Source organism: Lygodium microphyllum, chromosome 10 (genome assembly GCF_053477565.2).
Source record: "Lygodium microphyllum isolate KBCC chromosome 10, Lygodium_microphyllum_v1.1.10, whole genome shotgun sequence".
Lineage (NCBI taxonomy): Eukaryota > Viridiplantae > Streptophyta > Polypodiopsida > Schizaeales > Lygodiaceae > Lygodium > Lygodium microphyllum.
Window position 1 is genome coordinate 148,199,602 of NC_141144.1, and position 14,263 is coordinate 148,213,864.

A 14,263-nucleotide genomic window follows, 5' to 3' on the forward strand; every position below is an offset into this window, starting at 1 on the left:
GTCACTCTCAAGGTAGAGGAGAGTATACCAGTTGTACTTGTAAACAACTCATTAAGTAAGATCTGCACAAGAAAAACTTCATTTTCCCATCTTAGTCTTTCAACCTCCATAGCTAGCCAACACTTATCTCCATTGGAGAAGCTTGTGTGAGCAAAGGAGGCCATATCAGCTCTTGATTTCTTCTCGAGACTTCATTCCCAGCTCAGGGCACTTCAGCACAGTATATCAAACACTAACATTGGGCAACGAGGAAGGCAGCATTGTGTGTTTCCCAAAAACAATGCAGATCTGGACAGCATAAGCTTTTGCGCTATAGCACGGGCAGTAGAGGGCATAATCACCTAAGCCACCACAGGGATTTGTTAGCCCCCCCCCAAGTGGGCTATCTCCACCTAAGAGGGTTTGGCACAATTCCTTCCCTACTGCTCACACAAAGCAAAACCCTAACTATGTATCCTGCTAATAGCCATTGCCAAAGCTTGCAAACTTGGTTTTTTGAATTTTTTCACTTACTGAAATCATCAACAGTGATTTTAATCACTAATTTAAGTCCTGCGGAGTCTATTTTAGATCTACAGCTTCAACTTAGGTCCAAACACACCTTGTGGATATTAGTAAGCTCATAAAAAAGCTGACTTAAGAACATACACTATGAGATGAGTGCTTGTAAGCACTAATGCTACATCTCATAGTCATGATCTTATTTCTAATCAGCATGTGGAATATATTTTACCCTAGATCTCAATCTTAAGAACATTAGTCTCTATCTATCTTAAGCATATTCATTAAGTACTCAACTGTCATTGTAAGGCTATGTGTAGGTTATAAACACATAGTCCATTGTCCTCATCCCCCATCTCATCTTATAACACATCACAATTAAGTCTGCTATGTATTAATCATCTCTTTTTGCTTCCCCACTTACTAGCCATTGTGTAAAGGACTAGACATTGCCATTGCCTAGAGCAATCGGTAAGACCTTCCTATCATGGCCATTGCTTATGCCGATGTTAGACCTCAAATCCATAAGTTTAATGGAAAAGACTTTCATCCATGGCAGGTACTAGTGAAGTATAAAATGATGGAACGGAGCTACTAGCCCTTCATCAAAGGGACCAAGGTTATTGATCCATCAAACACACTTGATGTAGAAGATGATGAAAGATCCCAAGCCATAATCATAATTCATCTAGATGAATCTCTAATCCATTACATTGAGCAACTCTCCACTTCCAAGGAGAAATGGAAAGAGCTTGAAAAGCTCTATGGGGCTACAGAAAAGAACTCTAAAATCTTCCTTAAGATAGAATTTTCTAGTCTGGAGTATAAACAAGAAGAAGACCTAGGAAAGTTTATTTCTCACATGAAGGGACTCATGGCACAGCTATCCTCAGTTCAAGCTCTGATTCATAATGAAGATGCGATTGCAATTCTCTTAAAAGCTATAAAGAAGGTATTCCCAACCCTTGTAACTACTGTTATAAATATCCCAAATCCAACCTTGAAAAGCATCATCCAATCTTGTTTAGATGAGGAGAAAAAAAAATCAAAAAGAAGGGAGCACCAGTCAGGGATCTAGTTCAACAGCCCGCGAGCAACTCTTGGTTTATACTATCTCCACCAAATGCTCCTTTTGCAATAAGAAGAGACATCTTGTCAGTAACTATTGAAAAAAATATATTGACAAAATGAAGTGCAACAAATGTAAAAAGACAGGGCATATTACCAGTAAATGTCCTACCATCCCTAAAGTACCAAAAGAATTGGAAGCTAACTTTGTCTCCAAAACATCTGATGATCGCCTTTTCTAAAATTATAAAATCCTCTACTTATAAGCACTCTTGTAGCTTGATTTATAAAGGCATCCCATTTTGTTTAAGGGGGGCAATTAACATATCTTGTAGTCCAATGCCACTCTAGCATTGAGAGGGGGTGTTGAGAGATAGGCGTGTGAACCCTATGTATGCAAGGGTGGATAAGGGTAGTTGGGTGTGAATGAACTGGAGGGCAGGGGGAAACCCTAACCCTAGCTATCCAGAGGCTATTTAAACAACCTAAAGTTCACTCTCAAGCTAGAGGAGAGTATACCAGTCGTACTTGTGAACAACTCATTAAGCAAGATCATCTTCTTGTACTTGAGCTCTCTCTCTCCCTCTTGTGCACACTCTCTTGCTCTCACTCTGATATTTCAACAGATATGACCATGATCGCTGCAAATAAGATCTTACTAAGATGAGAAGACTCCAAGCTGATGATTAACCCTAATGAGGTGATGATAACCACAATGGCTTAGTCCATTTTCTAGTTCACTTTGTATCTATACTCATGAAGTGTGCAGCCCAATTGAATTAACATTACTTAATGCAGCCCAACTTCTTCAACATTAATGTCTTGCCGTGCCATCAAAATATTAACTTTGCACCATCAAAAGTGACCTGCTGCACAACCAGCAAAGCTGTCAACTGGCATGCAACTAGTGCTTCACAGGATTGTCAGCCCTCCTTGTGCACACACTATGGCATCACCACATCATAGGTGCACTACATGGGGTGTCTTCTACAATGGAGAACCAAAATCTGCAGGAGGCAAACCTGATCAAGCCAATATCTTCTTCATCACATTCCTCTATTTACTATCTGCATCATTGAGAAATTTGGCAAAGAGTTGGCTGCATCATTTACTGATAGACATGAGGGCAGATAGTTGTCTTTTTCCTATGATCAGGGTTGCAGCCCTTTCTCTGTGGCTATAATATCCAAAGCATTTCCTTTCAGTTAAGCATGTTACTGGTTACAGATAGGTAGAAAGATCAAGCGTTTGTGATACAAACCCTTGCTGTGTCAGTACATGTGTATTTGAAGGTATCGTTAGCAACATCATCAAGGATCCCAAAGTGGGCCTCAATTCGAAGTGATCTTAGATGAAAATCAACTGCATGAAAGAGATGAATACTTTAAGGAAACATCAACGGGATTAAAGAATGTGGATAGGACCAAGGAAAGGGCACAAGGCTACAAGCTCAAGCTAACATGGCCAGTGCCTTAAATATGCTAAGCTGCTGCTATTCATCTACAAGCCATCCAAAACGAAATGAAGGAGAACAATGAAGATTAATTAATGGTCCCTGCATTTACAGTCAACCAATAGGTTTGTTAAATAAAACTTGACACTCAACTCTTGGCTGGCTGAACTCGGAGTCAAGTACCTTATCTTAGACAAGACATCATTCTTCATAGACTTTACTCATTTTGACTTCTGAAAGTTGGGACTTTCTCGGACAACAGAATTGCACACCAGGACTATGTGCAACCAACACATCAAGTGACTGAATGCAGCAGTGTTGGCCTGATAGATGTCCATGTCACACCCTTAATTGTGTTCACATGGTGTGTACAGCACCACTGTTTGTGCACATGAAGTAGACTGGTGTGGCTTGCACTAGCATAGAGTCAATCTCAAAATGATCATAAATGTTTCGTATGCTACATTTGCATTTCAAATGCAATAAGCTCTAGGCACTACTCGAGATTTGAAGTGCAAGCTTTACAGAAACCAGAAGTCGCATGGCTCTCTTACAAAATGAAAAGTAAAAACACACCGACAGAAGCAGTCCAATTTTGACAAACCGCTGCTTTAACAGCACAATGAAATGTATTGACTGCTCATAGATAAAGACCAGATGCTCAAATCAAAACAGTCCCCTGGAAACTTCAGAAAGATACTGAAAGAGATATACACCTCATCTTGATGTTGCTTCCCTGGGATCAGATTTGTTGGTCGTGCATCTAAATCCCGTGTAACACTGGTCTGACTAAGCCAAGGTTCCTCTTCGCCGTTTACACTGTAACTGGCACTGATCTCCCCAGACGTGCTAGCAACCCCTGGTAACAGCTCTGATGGTGCCTCCTGAATATTGCCATTCTCAGAAACCTGTAATCCTGCTTCATCAGATGAAGTCCTTTCCTGCGGTCTTTCATCCTCCATTTTCTGATCTGATTCTTCAATTTGTCCAATTGGTTTCGAGCCTGTGTCATCCACATCATAAGAAGTCCCACTAGCCACCTGTTCAAGAACCTCTGCCCCTGAACTCAGGTCTGATGACTCCCTACTCTTACTTTGCTCCTGACAAGACGGCCTGTCCAGCTCCTCGGTCGAAAAGGTCAGGTTCTCTAGAGGATCCTGCTGCTCTGCCGGAGCAATGAAGGGGCGACTGGCGGTCTCCAGCTCTGCTTCCTGATTGCCATTACTGTAAGCTGATGGGGAAAAGTCAATCTGGGCCTTGTCAGGCAGGTAGCATGGTGTATCATTGACAGTATCATCATCAAAAAGCTCCTCATACTGCAAGGACATTTTCTCGGGACTAGTGCGGGCTTCATCATCGGTGGAATTCATGGACGCAGGGCCGGTGGCAGACATCCTTTCAGTTCATAGATCCAAAGACGTACCCATTACGCTATTTGAGGTATGAAACCTAGCTGGGTGGATTGAGGGCACCACAATCAATGTTTGGGAATTGCAAAATTTTGCATGAGATTTGTTCCAGGACGCCGGGATACAATGTCGAGATAGATGTAGATCGCAGAAAACCTGATGCGGATGGTGCTAAATTGTAATAATAAAAAGGGAAGCCTCTTTTTCTCCTTTCTTCCTTCCTTTTTCCTTTGAATGTGTTGATGGGTCTCAGTCTTCAGAGTCTTGAGGCTCAAGCCGCCATTTAAGATTTTTGAGAAAGCATGCAACTCGTGAGCAGGCGACTTTACAGTAAAATGTTCCTCCTCCACGGTTATGTTTGCTTTACATTACTCTCGGATATGCCTATTTTCAAACACCCTCGAGTCTTTCGACCCGCTAGCTGGATTTGTTCGCCACAATTATCAACCTACCAATCCTCTCCTTGAAATTTATTGGCTTGCCCTCCCCTCCTCGATCGTTTAAGATTTATCTATCAACCAATTCGCTTCCCCTGCAAAGAAAAAAAGCTTTCCGACTCCAAGAGGCAATGATAACATGTCTCATAAAGCTAATCTTTAGGGGCTTCATTTCATATCACCCCTCATCGAGAGTAGTTTCACTCCTACCAAAGCATCATAGGGTTTGTTAGATTGGGTAATGACTTGGCATTGGATATTGTTGGTATTGGAGATGTCTAGCTATACTTTCCTTCAAAGGCAGCATATTTACTTTTCATGATGTACACCATGTTTGCAAGCTTGCTTTCGACTGGACAGTAGATGATGCAGGCTATGTTGTATCTTTTGGTGATTCCTCTTGGAAGGTTACCCATGGGAATCTTGTCGTGCCACGAGGTGCCAAGTTTGGCACTCTTTATCCCTTACTTGTATCTAGGTCTATTCACTATGTTTTGGCAATGGCTATAGTACCACATATATCATTATGGCATCACAACCTTGGACACATGTTATTAAAGGGAATGAAAATGCTTACATGTTTGTAATATCTTTCACCCCTTGTGACTGTAAGTGTTTTGATTCTTGTGAGCATTGTCTTTATGGCAGGCAGACTCGTAATTTGCATAAGAAGTCTGGCATTATATTCATGGGTGAGTCTCTGGCTCTTGTTCATTCTAATGTTTGTGCACCTATGCCCTGCAAATTGTTAGGTGGTGTGAAGTATTTTGTTACTTTCATTGATGATTACTCACATAAGGTCTAGGCATACCCCATAAAGCAAAAATTGAAAGACTTGGCTATCTTTCAGCATTGGCTTGCTTTTGTTGAGAACTAATCTAAGTATAGACTCAAATGTCTACAATCTGACAATGGAGGTGAGTATGTATCTAAAGCCTTTGATCAACTTAGTGAAGAGAGGGGTATTGAGCATTAGTTGACCATCCCATACACCCTGTCCTAGAATGCTATGGCTGAGTGCATGAATAGAACGATTTAGAATTGAGTTCATGGTATGCTTAGCCATATAGGCTTACCACAACACTTTTGGTCTAAGGCAACTACTACTATCGTAGATTTGATTAATCGATCACTGTACACTACTCTTGACTATCAAGTTACAAAGGAGGTATAGTCTGGAAGACCGCCCATCATATACTCATTTGCATATCTTTGGTTGTGAGGCTTACTACCATGTTCCCCCAAGGACAAGCATAATAAGCTAGATCCTAAGTTTGTGAAATGCGTCTTTCTTGGTTATGAGAATCTAGGTGAGATGAGCTATTACTTATGGGATCCGCAGGCTTGAAAGGCCATCTGCATCCATGATATTGTTTTTCATGAGGAGAAAATGTATAAGCAACCTGAATAGGTCATTGAGGTATGCATGGTGATATTTTAAGAGGAGTCTTATATTACTATACAACCAGTAGCAACTGATGCTAGTGTCCTAGGACCATGATGTTAGACTTGAGATATAAGCCTCACAGCTTGCTTCGTGTGGCAGTCTTCTAGAGATAGACATTAGCATGATCGGTTTGCGCCCTCTATGGACTATGTAATGGTGATAGATACTAGTGAGACTCTTTCCTACAATGAGGCCATGCGTAGAGGTGATAATCACTCTTGGGAGAGGGCCGTACAGTCAGAGTATGACTCACTACTTAAAATTATATGTGGGATTTGGTTCCTTTGCTTAGTGAAAAGCATGCTTTGTTATACAAGTGGGTGTACAAGTTGAAAAGTACCCCTAGATGTCTGAAGCCAGCTTATAAGGCCAAATTCGTTGTTAAGGGTTTTAAGAAGTAGGAGCATGGTGTTGACTTCAATGAAGTCTTCTCTGTTGTAGTCAAGATGACAACCCTACACTTGGTATTAGCCTTGGTTACACAGTTAGATCTAGATCTCTATCAGATGGATGCCAGGAGGGCTTTCTTACATGGGGACTTGCATGATGAGATTTATATGTAGCAATCTCATAGCTTTGAGGAAAAAGGTAGGGAACACCCAGTGTGCAAGTTGACAAAGAGCCTTTATGGCCTTAAGTAGGCACCTAGGGAGGAATGGTACCACAAGTTTGATGCTTTCATGCACTCACAGAGATATACTTGTAATGATATAGATCCATGTTTATGCACGAAAAAGGACTATAATGGTAGCCTTATGATTTTGGTACTTTATGTGGATGATGTTGATTGCTAGAAGTGCTCATGATGAGCTAGATGTCTTGAAATGTCAGCTCAAGAAGAGCTTTGAGATGAAGGACATTGAATATGCCTTGAATATTCTTGGGATGCATATCACATGTGATTGCTCTAAGGGGCTTTTGTACTTGTCTCGTAGAAGGAGTACATCTAGAAGATCCTTGAGCAGTTTCATATGTAGGATGTTAAGCTTATTGGCTATCCTTTACCTTCTCATATGAAGGTTAGTTAGGTTGATTATCCACAATATGATAAGTAGAAAGTCAAGATGGCCAAAATCCCTTTTGCATTTACAGTGGGCAGTTTGATGTATACCACGATAGTCTCTTGTCCTTACATAGCATTTGCAATGGGAATGGTGGCATGCTATATGGCTACACTTGGAAAGTGGCCTTTGGATGCTATAAAGGTATCATGAGGTACCTTAAGAGCACTACAAATATGTGCATATATTATGGTGGCCAAGATACAGGAGTTGTGGAGTACATTGACTATGATTATGTAGGCCATGCAGACAGTAGGAAGTCCACTTTTGGCTATCTTCACCTTTGCTAAAGGTGTTGTCTCTTGGATGTCCAGGGTGTGTAAACTACAGAGATAGAGTATATTGCAGCCCCACTAAGGCTTGCAAGGAGACTCTATGGTTATAGGCCCTCTAAATACAATTATGATGTGGTCTCTACATTGCATTTGAATTCTATAAGTGCTATTTAGTTAGCCAAGAATCTGGTCTTCCATGCGAAGACAAAGCGCATACAGTCACATTACCACTTTATCCAAGAGGTCATTTGGGACAAGTACATTGAGCTTGTCAAGATCTCAAATAACCAGAATCCTATAGATTTGCTTACTAAAAGTCTCTTTGTAGAGCTTTTTGCCTTCCTTAGGATGATGTATTTCCTTATCCTATTGTACTTTGTTACTTTTTTCTTATTCTCTCCTTACTAGGGGTACATTCGCCTTTAAGCGGGAGGTTGCTGGGAGTAAAGGCACTTATGCCTAATCGCTCATGTATTCATTACACCGATAGTATTATTCGCATATTGATACACTACAGGTGGTAGATGCCCATCATTGTCACTTCATTCTTTATTCCTTTAGTGACATTTGAATAAGGGAAGGCGAATCACACATTGTGACTGCTGGAGTTCCCACATCCTATGTCTCTTACTCTTGCTCTCTTGCTTCTTCCACCATAGCTCTTGCTTCCACTCGCGGGCTTCCACTTGGGGCTTCCTCCCTTCGGCAAATGTTAACCCCAATACGAAGAAAGCAAAAGGAAATAAAAAAGACGCAGGTCAAAGGCGGAAAAAAGGTAGCCCGACTGAAGAAAGAAGAGGAGAAAAGTCCAAAAGTGCAAGGGCAACCTTAAAAGTCCAAGGGAAATGCAAAAGGGGAAATGCGCATTTTAAAATACAAAGGCGCACCTTGAAATCTTGTAAAAGAGTGCCAGGCGGTGGAAAATCCGGAAAGCTAAAATAGAAGATAAAGACAAAGGCCAAGGAAAAGAGAAACGGAAAACAAAGGCGCACGAGGAAAAGCGCAAGTCAAACTATTGTAAAAGAGCGCAAGCGCATCATGGTTTAATTCAAGGAGCACCGGGCTCTCACCCGTGCAATTTGTAAATGTAGATGGGCGGTGGAAAGGAAGCTAGGAAGATAGAAGGACAATGGGAAAAAGGGCCTAGGCTACGGCCGGCCATGTAAAAAAGGGGAAAAGGGGATGACCGCCCAAAAGGGATTTAGGGTTTTGTATATAAAGTTGAAAAGTGAATGAGAAGCTCATTCTTGTGTGTGGCCAAAAGTAGCTCTCCTCTTCTTCTTCTTCTTCTTGTTCTTGCTTGCTTGAGCTTGTGCTTAAGAGAGGGAGTATGAGAGTGTGAGGGAGTGAGTGTGAGGGTGAGGGACCGAGGAGGAGAAGCTCTCCATCTTCTCCTCTCTTCTTCTTTTCTCTTCTCTTCTCTTGTCTTGCTCGCGGCAATGGAGCTTGGAGCGTGGAGCTTGAGGATGGAGCTTGCTTGAAGCTTGCACTTGGATCGTGGAGCTACCAGAGTGCACGGGAGAGGAGATAAGTTGATCGGCATGAAGGTAAGCTCACTACACCCGTAGATATGGATCGCGCGCCGGTTATGTGAGAGGTGGCCATTAGTGCTCGGCTTGGAACGCTTGAAACAATAAGCGGTCCGTGGGTCTTGGCGGTTGAGTGAAAGCTCCCACATTTTGGTTATGTTGCCGGGACCAACGGATTCAAGCCTTGAGTGCTTGCGCGCTTCGAATTGAGCATTGAAGTAGGGTTTTCCCCGAACCGGTGCTTGAGATAGGTAGGAAGTGAGGGAGTTGAAGATGGTATTCGATCTCCTTGGCAAGTAGGTTTTTTGCTTTTTTGAGATTTATGTTGTGAGATGGAGTAGTGTAGGTATTTACTTTGTGATTTGGATGCATTAGGGTAGGGGAAAAAAAAAACAAAGAAAAAGAAGAAAAACAAGCATCAGGGTTCTGCTATCATAACAGGGCATGAGGGTTTGATTTGTTTGCCGATTTGCATTTTGGAGTTTATTGGCTATCCCAGGTATATAGATATCTTCCCCATCACTCCAACATCATTCATGTGGAATCTTGTAGCTTACAATAAGCAATACCTTAAGATTTTGGATGATTTCATGCTCGAAAGTGCATTCGGGTCGGTGGAATCGGACACCCGATTCAGTGTCCGAGTCTTAGAATCGGACGTTCGGACTCGGACTCGGACCACTTGGACCAACCCATCTGATCGGACCACTCGGACCAACCTGTCCGATTTTGGAAATCGGACCACTCGGACACTCGGACTCGGACCACTCGGACCATCCTGTCCGATCGAGGCAATCGGACCACCCTGTCCGATCCGATTCCTAGAACCGGACCACTCCAAAAATCGGACCACTTTTTCGATTCGACTCCCAGAATCGGACATGACCAAAATCGGACCACTAGGCCAATCGGACCACCCAGAATCGGACGTCCGATTCTGATAATCGGACTCGTGAAAATTGGACATCTGAGAATCGGATAGAAAACTGTCAAAATCGGACAGGTATCTAGAACACAAGTTTTGACACATCTAAACCCCGAGATTGACCCCAAAGGCTACGTAGAGCTAAAGGCACATCACAGATCCATGACCGGGCTAAAATTTAGAGCACATAGTTTAAAATTTGGCTATAAACGGTCCTCCAAATTGTGTATGGCATTTACCGTAACGGCCCTGCGGGCGGGGGGGACTTCCCCCCCCGAGACCCCCGCAGAGGGGGCTATGCCCCCTCCGCACCTCCCCCAAGTAGATTGGAGGGAAAACGTGCGTCGTGACAGGCCCTCCAAATTGGACCCTAGTGAAGTAATGGCTCTACATGAGCATGGATTCTCACTTGCAAAAGAGTAGCCAAAAGCCCATACCCGAACAGAGAGAAACAGAGACCTTAGAACATCAATGGGCCAATCTAGCCATCAAGGGCAAAAAGGCCACACCACGAGAACACAAAGACATTGTGTTCATACCATGTCTAGTCAGAGCAAAATGCAACATCAGCAAGCTACAAATGCCAAGATGACTAGACATGACACTCTTGATGAGAGATGTACCTTGAGCAACACTGCACAGACAACCCAAGACATTGGTGGAGAATCCACGTCTGGTCATGCAAGCGGGGACTCAAAGGCATATGTCAGAAGGCTTAAATTTACAAGCCAGGACCTAGAAGATGAAGACATAGTACCACCTACTTATCTTAGGGTCAAACTCATCGCGAAAAGAGAGCATACTATTGATGCTCTGATTGATGAAGGAGCAGATTTTAACATCTTGACCTATGAATCATGGACCCTACTAGGCCAACCAGAGCTTACACTGACTAGTGCAACTCTTAGCCCTTATGGGGGACACCCACAAGCACTTATAAGGATGTGCAAAATCCTTGTGACAATTGAAACAGAAAGCTTGCCTATCCTATTTCATGTTCCTCCAAATAGTGCTAGTTGCGGGAAAGAAACCCTCCTAGGAAGACCCTTCAAAAGGGCGACCAAGTGTGAGGCCGACTATGTAGCACAGAGGATACACTTGACACTATCGAGTGTGAGGATAGTCACAACCTTTAGCAAGGGTGATCTCATCAAACATCGAGGGAAAGGCAAGGAAGGTGCTGACGTAATAGCCTGCTGACGAGAGCAAAGACTTGTTGGAAGAGTTAATACAAGCACAGGTCAAACAACGAGAACCAACGAGTGAGGCCATGCCTGAAACAAGAAGGTCAAGAGATAATGCCAAGGACGGGCTTTGGACTTACAAATATCGTAGAAGACCCCAAAAGAAGCCCAAGCCTTATAGACGTAGGCATCGATGGAGGGTCAGCACAACGCCGCGATGATATCCAAAGCATTGCTACGTGCTCAAGGGTACTATGCAGGTAACCGATGGATTTGGGTACCAAAATCCCTTGCTAAACCGCCTCCATCAGCTAAAAGGCTAGAGTGCATCAAAAGCAATGAAGCACAGGAGGAAATCTAAGAGAAAATCTAGGTCTCGAGGCAACAAACCAGACATGATTGTTCGAAAGAAAGAGCCTCAGCCTAGCATGCTAAATAGACAGATGTCATATGTAACCATTGAGCATGCACAAAGATCATTAGTGCCCAAAGAGCCTTTGATTTCCCAAGGGGAGAATAAGCATCATAGGCACAACATTGATCAAGGCAAGGCTGATCGCTCAACAAAGAAAATGGCACAATCGTCTAATAGCCTCGAGCAAATCATTCAGCCAGTGCCAAGTCCACCTAAGAGTCCTAGAACTCCTACATCCTCTTTTTCCAAACGATCACAGGAAGCACAACAGCGGTCGTCAATGGCGGCTGCTCACTCCCAATCTCTATCTCCATCAAAGCTTCCAAATATCCAAGAGGGGGGACATGACACTAGCCGTAGCTCTCGGCCCAAGGGTATGCCTGTGCAACCCAATGTGACTAGATCAACTCATGATCGATCTACGTAAATGAGTCCTCAAAGGGCAAGAAAAGGCACGGCCACTTCGATCGGCCTAAGGACTTGACACCGCAATCCACCAAGGGTAGCCAGGCCACTAAACTAGCTGCTACTACTTTCAATCAGGGATCACAACAGTCACAGCCCTTGGCCGTGACAATGCCCCTAGCGGAACGTGTCCTTAGTAGTTTACCTGTGAAGGAGGTGTCGCAACCAACTTCATTAATAACTCCGGCACTTCCAAAGAGCCTAAAGCCTGGACTGGAAGAGTTAAACACATGGGAAACAGCTGAAGAGCTAGACTCCCCCAAAAGGGAGACAGTTGTACCCACGCAACTTGGCAAAGCAATTCCGCAGGCCACGACTATGTCCCATAAGGACACACTAGAGAAAGAGAATGCTGAGGCCCGACCAAGCACATCAACGGTTGACCTAGTTCAGGGTCTTGAGTCATAAAGAGATGCACCTTCACTAACCAAGAAAAAGAGGAGAAAACAACGAAAAAAACAGCAGATATATGTGGTTGTGGACCCCAAGAACATTGAGACTAAGAGTGATGGAGAGCTGAGGAATAAAGCATCAAGTCCATCCACCAGTGAATCCATTGATGTCTCTCCTGATAGCGGTGAAACCTCAGTCACATCTGTGTGCTCTGAAAAATCAAAGCAGCCATTGCCATCAACAGTTGCTTTCAACACTCAATCCACCGACAATAGAACTCACATCGATCAATCAAGAGTGGATACAACGTCGTCACAACAGGGTGACAAATCTATACCAGTCACATCCGAGAAGAACCATGACAAAATAGCAGTAAAACCTCTGAAAAAATGCACAATTCCTGAGAGCATAAGCAATCCTAGCGTTGACCAATCTTGCTCATCTAGGCCTGAACCCCCAGCTATGCTAAAGCCTAGACAAATTCCTAGAACCTTGGATGAGATGGCAACCGAGCCTTGTTGAACATAGAAGTGTTGCAGAATGCTTAGCTGAGTTGGATGCTAAGCTCAAGGTGTTCGCATGAGTCTACGTCCTTGCAGACATGGGCACAATCCCCAAGGAGCAGCTTGGAGATTACTTGCCCTTTCCTCTATCCTGGGAAGAGCAAGAACATCTTAACGAGCACTATGATAGGCTCCTGCATGAACGCATGCGATTCATCTCTGACGAGGAAACCGATGAACTGCGCTTAATTGTCACGTTCAATGATGTGCTCTGCCGACCGAATCTTGTAGACATAGAGCAACTAAGGCGACTGTAGAGCCAATTTGAGCAGCGTTGGTGCGAACACCGCATTGTAATGGCTGAACTAGGGGCTCAGATCATGATAGTCTCTGAGGAGCAATTGGCCAAATGGTGATCCCAAAGGGACCCAACCTATGTGGCACCCACTTCCCTTCAAGTGCTGACTGCCATTCCGGGTACGGACTTGGCTGAACCTAGCCAAGAAAACTCTCTGTTTGATAAGGTTCTCACTGAGGAGGAGTTACATGTTGCCAGTAGACTCGGACAAGGGTCCATGCTGCTCGATGTGGCAAAATATCTATCGGTACTAAGTAAGTTGCCACGAGTGCTGGATGCATGTGCCACGCTCCAGTACAACCCCGAGTTCTATAGTTGGTTCTTATCCTCGTGAAGTGACATAGATTCATAAATATGTATATAAATAAACACTGATTTTTGTGTCACCGTGTATAAACAATATCAACACACACAAGCAATGATAGTCAAGCGCAGGGAGAAGAGTTGGGTCTGATAGGCTAAGCTCCTCAAGTACTCCTCTCATCACGCATTTAAAAGCCATATGACCATCCCCACCTCCAAGTGAAGGGCATGCAACCCACATTACCGCCATAGGAAGCCTTGACCAACAACTCTGATGGTGTAGACAGGGTGTAGTCCCCTTCTATACACATACACCTTCCCTTTCTAGTTTATCCTTTCGAGGAGGAGCCCTGCCTAAATCCATGACCGCTAACCGATGTAACTCAGCGTGAACCAAGATCTGCTAATGGCAGGAGGCTAAATATACATCACGGGGGCCACCCCTCTACAACAAGCACTGCATGCCCCACCCCTCCCCTTCTCGTCCTATGCACTTGATAACCTGCATTATAATCCCTTACATATGAATGGTCTTAT

At 43.6% G+C, this 14,263-nt stretch overlaps 1 protein-coding gene across 1 annotated transcript in view; it reads right to left on the minus strand.

The window, feature by feature from the left end:
* LOC148030673 (SAND family protein) overlaps positions 1-4,797 on the minus strand; it is a 43,115-nt gene extending 38,318 nt beyond the window's left edge. The window contains exon 1 of the mRNA XM_087687025.1: positions 3,739-4,797. Within this exon, the coding sequence (XP_087543151.1) occupies positions 3,739-4,416 (678 nt within the window). The 5' untranslated portion in view covers positions 4,417-4,797. The remainder of the gene's footprint in view (positions 1-3,738) is intronic.
* Between the last annotated feature and the right edge of the window lie 9,466 nt (positions 4,798-14,263).